The 10,134-nt window shown below is 35.8% G+C and overlaps 1 protein-coding gene across 1 annotated transcript in view; it reads left to right on the forward strand.

Annotated features, from left to right (window-relative positions):
• Positions 1 to 4,860, forward strand: part of LOC150082467 (cytoplasmic tRNA 2-thiolation protein 2-like) — a 28,274-nt gene extending 23,414 nt beyond the window's left edge. The window contains exons 7-8 of the mRNA XM_090377772.1: positions 4,086 to 4,221; positions 4,756 to 4,860. Of these exons, the coding sequence (XP_090233898.1) occupies positions 4,086 to 4,221; positions 4,756 to 4,860 (241 nt within the window). The remainder of the gene's footprint in view (positions 1 to 4,085; positions 4,222 to 4,755) is intronic.
• Positions 4,861 to 10,134: the final 5,274 nt, after the last annotated feature.

Below are 10,134 nucleotides of genomic sequence, written 5' to 3' on the forward strand. Positions count from 1 at the left end.
TAGGAAAACTCAAATCAATAATAAATTACTGCAGATAAAAATAGAGCCACAGCTGTGGGCATCTAGTTTTAGGAGAAGCAGGCAAGAAAAAGTGATTCTGACAAGACTCTGCATTGGTCATTCCCATCCAGTTGTATTTACTTATGGGAGAGAACTCTCTTCAGTGTTTCTTTTGCCAGTTGCAGCTAATAATAAAGCATATTCTCATTGAATGTCTCCAATAATCAGCTAACCAAAAATCCAGTTTTAGCTCCCTATTCAACTTGCAGGAACCTTTAACTTTATCACATATTTTTGGCAAGAGGCAAATTTCGAATAACTGTTTAACTATTTGAAATGCATAAATTTGTATAATTATCCCTGATAATAACAACATGTAGAATTAGTCATAAGTAAATCATGAACAGGCACAATATGGCCCAAGAGGCCCTTGTGCCAAAACCCCCAAATACAATAAAAACGAGGCAAGGATGAGAGGATTAATTGAGCTTGTTAGTCTGGCCAAATTTAAGGCCCACTAGATTAGTACCTTCTGGTTGTGGGGAGAATATGTTATCAGTGGATACAGAGAAAAGTTTTTTCTTCCACCTTCCACTCTTTACTGATACTAATTAAATAATAATTTATTCCAAGCGTTTTTTTTTTTTTTTTGTAATAATTTAAAACTTAAATTATTTGCAGTTTTTAGATTGTTGCTACCAATTGCTTGAATATGTGTGAACAAGTACATTTTCATTAAATTCTGGCAATAAATAGAAACTGATGCACACAAGTTCCCTGCTTACGATAAATTTTGATTCACTGTATTCATTGTATGTAGAGCACTCGTGAGCTGGTTCAGTGCACAATGGATAAAGCATTGGCAGATGGTGTGTGATTATGTTGGGTCATCAATATAAAAGAAATTATTCTTAGGAGCATATGAATCTCTAATAAGAATGTCTGAGAACTCTCTTACATGAATTAAAGCTCAAAGATTTGCTAATGAAATAAGGAAGCATTTATATAATTTTTCATTTATTTATTTATTTTTTTTTTTTTCACAAAAAATTTAGAAGTCTTCAAAATGTCCACTTTCACTACAGATGCAATACCTAGCATCAACAAACCAGAAACTTTTGCAGACAGTGCAACTGCTGTGGAATGTGGAGCATAACATCAGTAATATTTTGATTATGCTGAATTAATTCAGGATGAATTGCTTCATTGAAATTAAAAAAAAAAAAAAAAATTCTGTGTATGAAATAACTGTTATATGGAATATCAATTTTGGAAGTCCACATTTCATCATTCATGAAAATGAAAAACAACTTTTTAAGAAATAGTGTTCTTAGTTTTGGGTCCAAAACTGTTGAATGCTTGCAAAAATCTTTTGGAATTTTTACTGAGAATGAAAGCTGAGTTTTAACATTATGGCCTGGAAACAATCAACGGAACGGAGACTCACAAACACTGTTACCTAAGGAAGTTCAAACTCAGTACTCTGCAAGTCAATTTTTTTGTGATTTTTTTTTAAAGAAAAGTAAAAAAAAAAAAATGAATAGTGAACTTTTATTGTAACCTTCTTGAAAATGAAATTAAGGCAATATCAGGAAAAAAGTCAAAGTCCTAGTTTGCTGTGTAAAAAAGTTATTGCTGCATTACAATATTAGGCAATGTGTACCCCATAAATCTTTTGATACATTGCAAAACTAGGATTCAGACTTATATATTATTAGATTTGTAGTGACAAATGATGCAAGGAAGCAAGCTTATGTAGCATCAGCCAAAACAAAAAACACTACCCACTTCATCTATCCTTACCCTCTAATAATTTGCCTAATTTTTCCTTAAATTTATTCAAACTACATACCCACAACACCAGATGGAAGTTTGCTCCAACTATCAGTCACTCTCTGGCTGAAAGCAAATTTTTGCGTAGCTGTCCTACAGCCATCATTTTTTAGTTTAAATTTGTGTCCACGTATGCTTGTGTCACCCAAGCAAGTATTAGGATGCCATCTGCATTTAATTTACTCAATCCATTCAAGGCCTTAAACACATCAATCAGGTCTACTCGCAAGTGACTAGTTTCCAAATGCTGCAATTTGCAGAATTGAAGTCTTTTATGGTAAGAGTACCCTTTTGTGTCCTTGACTAATCTTATTGCACTTATGCACCTATTCCAGCTGATCCATGTTCTTCTTAAAATGAGTTTTCCAGACCTTAATGCAGTACTCAAGATGTGGCCTTAAAATTGCCTTTTACAACAGGACAATTGCTTCCTTTTCTCTGCTGCTAAAATTCCTGTATATTATTGATAGAACCCCATGAGCTATTCCAGCAGTCTGTATATACTGTTCAGATTTGTAAAATAATAAGAGAAGTTTACCTCAATATACTACGTAGAACACTTCCGTATGATACTCTCCAGAAATTAAAATGAAAAAATCAAAAATCTTACATTAGAGTAACAAATAATTAAAATTCCATTTAACACAATTAAAAATCAATGTAATGCAATTAAAAATAAGAAAATTAATTAAAAGAATTTAACAAAAAATTGCAAAATGATTTCCCTTTCCCTTATTGAGTATTACAGCCCTGGTTCATACTATCTAATACTGTTCGGAAAAGATCACATCAAACTGTATACAATTACCCCCAGGTTTTTTCTTTCTCCACTACCAGGTGTCATCTAGAAAACTTCAGCATTAAACTTGAGATGTTTCATTGATATCAAAGTATTGAAAACATTAAAGAACCCAGCATTGAACCCTGAGGGACCACACTAATAACATTTAGTTCAAGTAACCATTAATAACCATTCCCTGTCTTTTGCCCCTAAACTATCCCTTTATCCATAGCAGGAACTTTGCCTCTAATGTCAAACAGTATTAAAAACTTTGCTGAAAATATTTCTTTGCTGGATATACACTTCCCTCCCATTAATATCTAGACATCCTTCTGTTGATAGTTGGTCACATTGAACCAAAGCACCACAGGTCAAACACAGCTATATACGTTCACAGGCCTTCGAGGAGACATTAGCACGAGTGTGAATTCAAGATATTGATGTAGTTAACACACTTCTAGCACAGAATGGTAATAGGGTGCCACATAAACAATCAGTCTGTATGCAACATTTTAATGGCACTGAAGATTCCTAGGCCAATGATTTGGTGATGTCATCTGCAAATGGAAGCAGACTAGTGCTGAAACTATCATGAAATGATTCTGAAAACCTCTGAAGCTAACAGAATGTGTTAGGAAGACCTTGCAAAGAATCATCTGCTTGGAATATTGGTCAATTTTGTTGCATATACACATCACACTGTATTGTCCTGACAGTGAAGTTTGGTGGAGGCAGTGTGATGGTCTGGGGCTGTTTTCCATGGTTGGCCTAGGACCATTGGTTGTTTTGGACAAAATCACAAATGTGGTCTATCTAGGTGTCCTGGACAATAATGCATTACCTATTTTTTGACAGCACTCTGTGTCATGTTGTGATGGAGAGGTTTGAGGACATACACAAGCATTGACAAGTTGGACTGGCCAGCCTAAACCCCTGACTTCAATTCTATAGAGAACTTCTAGGATGAATTGGATCATTGGGTGCAGGTGAGAAGAGACTGCCCAAAAAAATAGAGCTGAACTGGTCACCACTTCAAAACCTGAATGGCAGAAAACGCCTGAGGACAATTTACAAAAAACTGGTGGAGAGTGTTCCACAGAGACTAGATGCTGCCATAATGGCTAAAGGCTTTAGCACACTTTGTTAATTTTTCTGTAAATAAATGTTATTTGTAGATATGTAGGTGTCCGGATATTAATGTATCTCCTTATAGCGTCAATATAAGTTCTTTAGATTTTTGGACACTTAAAGAAAAAGTATTTGAAAGGATTTTCTGATTTCATGACAATAATAAAGTGTTGGAAGCATTTCTTGATTTTGTGTGGAATACAAATGCTTGTATGGTGTTTTAAATTTTAATTTGAATTTTTTTATTAATCAGGAATATTAAAAAAACAGTTTTCCTCTGTAATGTAGTTTTTATAGTAAAATTGCTGATACTTTTGGAATCACTCTTATTTTTATTTTGCAGAATCAAGTTACTAAGTGATATTGCTACCCATTTAGGCTTCAACAAGATTTTTTTAGGGGACTGTGCAACTACATTGACTGTTAGATTACTGGCAGATATTGCTGAAGGCCGTGGTTCTCAGTTGCCATGTGAAACAGTAAGTTTAATTGAATTTCCATTTTATTTTTGTTAAATAATTCTGAAAAGTACATTTTTACAATTATCCAGATTAATTTAAAACTAAATTTTGAGATCAGTTCATAGATCTCTATTAGTCCTATTATTTTATTATTTGGGGTTTAATTCTTTTTAAAATTAGATTATGATTAAGTAAATTATTTTTACAGATGTTTTAACTTTAAGATATCTTTAATATATATTAATGAGCTTTAAAATTAAAGTACAATTAAATACTTTTATTTTTTTATAAAAAACGACTTTCTGGTTCTCCAGGAAAATGGAAGGGAGAAGTGAATTATTCACAAGAACTGCCGATGATAATGTTATAAATTCTTGGCTTTAACATTGTTGCAAAAATTCTTTTGATAGAGCCTTTGAAAGCTGGTTTGAAAATTAATTCTTATAGGCTTTAGATGATTTGTGTAAAACAATTAACTTGAGTATTAGATAGAAATAAAAATCTCTTTATATAGTTTTCCAATCTTTCTTATTTTTGTATTTTACATTTCAGGGATTTTTGGACACTCGTTATAATATACCTATCTTACGTCCATTGAGGCAAGTGTGTTTTTATAGTTTTAGTGTAGTTGTTAATCGCTCTCATCACAAATTTTAAGTTTGATTTTCTGTTTTGCATTTCAGTTTAGATTCAGTGTCAGCTGGTGTATAGTTTTACTTTATACTTTGTATTAAAAGATATGACAAAATTAATTAAAGAAATGCCTTTGATATATATTTTTTAAAGATAAAACAGAGTAAAGGCTGCATTGGCCAAAATAAGCTTGTGTGTACTGCATACACAAGCTGTCTATTGTATTATAAAGATCATCTAATTACTTCTTAAAAATAAGTGACTAGTTCTTTACTTCTTTTTAAGATAATATTATTAAAAGTTCTTGCCTTTCTTAATAAGAGAGTGCCACCATTTTCTTCTGTTTTTCACTCACTGTTGGCTTGTCAGAGAGACGTTTGGTTTCCCTAGCAAATATAAATATTCAATGATCAAGATGAAGTAGCAATGTCAGAAATTCCAAGGATTAACTGTCAGGTTAACTGATTAACTTTAATATACTAAGTATTATTAAAATGATTGAATAAAAATCGTTTACCAGGATAAGGAAAAAAACCAAAGTTAAAAGTTCCATCTTTAGCATTAGCATTAGTAGAGGCATATGATGCAAGAAAGCAAGCTTATGCAGCATCAGTCAAAAAAAAAAAAAAAAAAAACACTTCCACTTCACCCCTCCGTTCATTCGAAATACCTGTCCAGCTGAGCCTTAAATTTATTTAGGCTATCAACTTCCACAACAAGGGATGGAAGTCTGTTCCACCAACCAACTACTCACTGGCTAAAGGCAAATTTCCGCACATCTATCCTACATCTGTCTTTCCTCAATTTGAATGTATGCCCTCTCAGGTGATTATTCTGATCAAGAGGAAGAATCCCATCAGCATTGAGCATGCTCAAACCATTCAAGGCTTTATACACCTCTATCAGATCACCTCGCCGGTGCCTAGTCTCCAGACACTGTAATTTGCAAAATTTAAGCCTTTCTTCGTAAGAGCAACCCTTTGTTCCATTCACTAATCTTGTTGCCCTTCTCTGTGCTCGTTCCAGCAGCTCTACATCCTTCTTGAAATGAGGCCTGTATACAGTACTCAAGGTGTGGCCTGACCATTGCCTTATATAAGGGAATAATCACCTCCTTATCCCTGCTAGAAAAATTCCTCTATATCATTGACAAGACACCATGAGCTACTCTTGCAGACCGTCTGCACTGCTCAGAGAACTTCATATCTGCCTGCACAATTATCCCCAGGTCCTTTTCATTCTCTACCACTGTCAGTGTAGTACCACAGAGTTGATATGTTGCTCTGGGATTGCTGTTTCCCATATGTAGTACTTTACATTTGTCAATGTTAAACATCATTTGCCACTTCTCAGCCCATCTGCTCAGTCTTTCCAGATCCTGTTGCAGCAGCATAGCATCAGTAGTGTCCTTAACAACCCTGCCAACCTTTGTATCGTCTGCAAACTTGGACATTAAGCTTGATATACCATCATCAATATTATTTATAAATACAGAAAACAATAATGGACCCAACACTGAACCCTGAGGGACTCCACTAATAACATTAGTCCACGATGAGCAGTGTCCATTGATTACCACTCTCTCTGTCTTCTCCCCCTCAACCACCTTCTTTGACTTTCTCTCACTGTGTGTACGTGTGGAAATGGTGTGGGCATTTACTGTTTACAATACTGTTTCAGGTATTTATTTCATCTATTCTGCATATATCTTTATTGCATTTAGCATAAACAAACAGAGCTTGCTAATGCAGTACCCATCATAGTTATAATTCCCAGAGATTAAAATAATGAATATTCTTGGAGAATAAAATGAAATTTATTAAATGTTATTTAAAGTATTTTAAAGAAGAACCAGTTATTTTAACAAAAAAAAGTTATAATCAACTATAAAATGGAAAAAAGAAAGACCATAATCCAGTTGTGCATGTGTGTTACTATTATGGAATTGGTGCACACACGGCCTTTCAGAAAAGTAATGAGATTAAATCAATAAAAATTTTTATTTTGAATTTTATGCAGAATAACAATGTCACCCTCGAAATAACTTCCCTCTGCAGCTACATGCCTCCAACAGCATTTCCAGTTGTTAAAGCAAGACTGGTAGTTTTTATCTGCTAGTACCTTTAGAGTGTTTGGTTACAGCCTTTTGAATTGTCTCTATTGAATCATAATGATTTCATTTTAGTTTTCTTTTGCAATTTTGGGAACAAAAGTAATCACATGGAGCAAGGTCCAGTGAATACAGCAATTGCGAGAAGACTGGAACACTTCTGCACAAGAAATTCTGTAATAGAGAGAATGCAGAATAGGGTGGTGTGTTGTCATGGTAGATTTTGACCGATCTCTGGTTGCACACGAAGGACTCTTTTCCATAACTGATCAAGAAGTTCTCTGTAGTAATTTTGGTTCATTGCTTATTCCTGTGGCAGAAACGTTTTGTGAATGATGCCTTGATATATTTAAAAATACACACAATCATCGATTTCACTTTTAATTTGGTTAGTCAAGATTTTTTTCGGACATGGAGATGTTTTCGTGTGCCACTCCTCATTTTGGTGTTTGCTTTCTGGATCATACAGGGAAAACCCTCCCTTTGTCACCAGTAATAACTCATTTCAATGTATCTGGCTCGATTTCTAACCTTTCTAGCAAATCAAGACACATTTGTGCGTCTTTGTTTTTGTCCATCAAATCTTCACTTAAAGTTTTGTGAACAGTGTCTGAATTTAAATTTAGTTCATTGACTATCATTCTGATTGTAAACCTTCAATCTCATTTAAATATGCTCTCACTCTTTGGACATTTTTGTCAGTTCAAGTGGTTGCTGGCCATCTGACACGTGTCTCATTCTCATCTTCCATCATAAAAAAAAAAAACCTCCCATTTCACCCCTCCATTCATTCCAAATGTCTGTCCAGCTCAGCCTTAAATTTATTTAGGCTATCAACCTCCACAACAAAAGATGGAAGTTTGTTCCACCAAACAACCACCGCTGGCTAAAAACAAACTTCTGCACATCCATTCTACAACTGTCCTTCTTCAGTTTCAATCTATGCCCCCTCAGATTCTTAATCTGATCAAGAGAAAGAATCCCATTAGCATTCAGCTTGCTCAACCAATTCAAGGCCTTATACACCTCAATCAGATCACCTTGCATGTGCTTACTCTTCAGGCACTGCAGTTTGCAGAACTTAAGCCTTTCTTGGCACCCCTTTGTTCCCCTCACCAATCTTGTTGCCCTTCTTTGGTACTCGTTCTAGCAACTCTACATCCTTCCTAAAATGAGGCCTCCAGACCTGTACATAGTACTATAGGTGTGGCCTGACCATTGCCTTGTACAACGGGATAATCACCTCCCTGTTCCTGCTAGCAAAATTCCTATATATCATTGTCAAGACTCCACAACCTGCCCTGGCAGCCTGTCTGCACTGCATTATTTTCTCCATTATTTTCCCCGGAACACAAGTTAAACTAACAGGTCTATAGTTACTTGTGTGTCACCTTTTGAACCCCCCCCCCCTCCCATCTTTATGAATTGGTAATACATTTGCACACCTCCAGTCCAGACCTCCCCTGAGCCAAAGGAACCTCTCATAATTATGGCTAAGGATTTACTTACTTCCTTTGCTGCTTCCTTTAATATAAATGGATGGATCCCATCCATCCCAGGTGCCTTCCTTATGTTTAACTTCAGCAATTTCTCCTCCACTTTGCTCTCAGTTATTACAAAATCACTTAGCTCCCTGTTAGAGTTTGATAAAATTCTGGCATTCCCCTCATTGAATAACTCCTTGTGTGTGATGCAAAATACTCATTCAGTTTATCAGCTACCTGAACATGATCATCAGTAGTCAACCCATCTATGTTAAGTGGTCCAATCTGATTCATCCCTTTCCTTCTAGAGTTTACATAAGTAAAGAACTCTTTGCTGTTTTTCTTTGCATCGTTTACCAAAGATTTCTGCCTTCGCCTGCCTAACCTCTTTTGTGACTTGATTAAGACAAGCTTATATCTGCCATAGGCTTCTTTGTCACCTGATAATTTATATGCATCCCATACACTTTTCTTCTCTGCCACGAGCCTCATTAATTCATCTGACAGCCATTTAGGCCTGAACCTTGAACAGTATTTCTTAGTTGAAATGAAAAGACTGGTAGCCTCCAAGATTAAGTCCCTGAAGGCTTCCCATTTATAATTCAACATTGGTAACATCATCAGTTGATCCCACTGTACAGAATTTGAAAACTATCTGAGACCCCTGTAGTCAGCTTTACGAAAGCAAAAGCCCTTGCTTTAGCCTTGATGGTAGTTACATCTTTAAGTAATTCCCATATCAGTACATTGTGATCACTGTCACTCGGCGGTTCCTTTATCTGCAAATTCTTAATGCATTAATAATTCTGCTGATAATCAGATCAAGAGTATTACTCCCTCTTGTTACTTCTCGAACATGTTGCTGTAGAAAACAGTCATCCAATAAATCCAAAAAAGTCTTGCTAGTGTGTGAGTGACCACTCCACAAGTTCCAGTCAATATCTGTAAAGTTAAAATCCTCCATTATAAGACATTCTGATTTACTGGCCCATTTTATTTCTCTGCACAATTGCTCATTATACTCATCAGATTCATTAAGCCTGTGACACACCTACTGTCATTTTTCCTTTCTCAGTGCTTATGTCACACCAAAAAGACTCAACATTGCATTGTCCACCAACATCAGTTGGATGCACTTCCTTACATTTTACGTGGTTCTTAACTAACTGCATGGCGCCTCCATAGCCATGTGGGCAGGAGCAGCAGTGCATAGCACATGCTTCTTAGACCAGGGTTCGAGCCTGTGACCACCAAATACGGAGGATGCGGAAAGGGCAGGCAATGACCACCGCATATCCCCGGAGCAATATGGCCTTAGTTGCTAATGCTCCTGAAAAACCAAACAACAACAACTAACAGCATAACCCCTCCTCCCTTCTTCTCCTGTCTGTCCTTTCTGTACACAATGTACACCACAAATTCCAATTGTGCACTGCTTATATCTCTGACACTACGTTTCTGATATCCCAGCAATATCTGCCTTTGATGCCTTGACCAGCACTTTGAACTCATCAAATTTATTAACTATACGCCTAGCATTGGTGTACTTGCAAGTATACATGCACTTGTAGTAGTAGTAGTGGCATGTGATGCAAGAAAGCAAACGTATGAGCTTATGCAGCATCAGCCAAAAAAAAAAAAAAAAATCACACCATTCCCTCCAAATGCCTGTCCAGTTCCTCCTTAAATTTATTTAACTTATCA

The sequence above is a fragment of the Mastigoproctus giganteus genome, chromosome 7 (genome assembly GCF_048544385.1).
Source record: "Mastigoproctus giganteus isolate SK-2022 chromosome 7, ASM4854438v1, whole genome shotgun sequence".
NCBI classification, from domain to species: Eukaryota; Metazoa; Arthropoda; class Arachnida; order Uropygi; family Thelyphonidae; genus Mastigoproctus; species Mastigoproctus giganteus.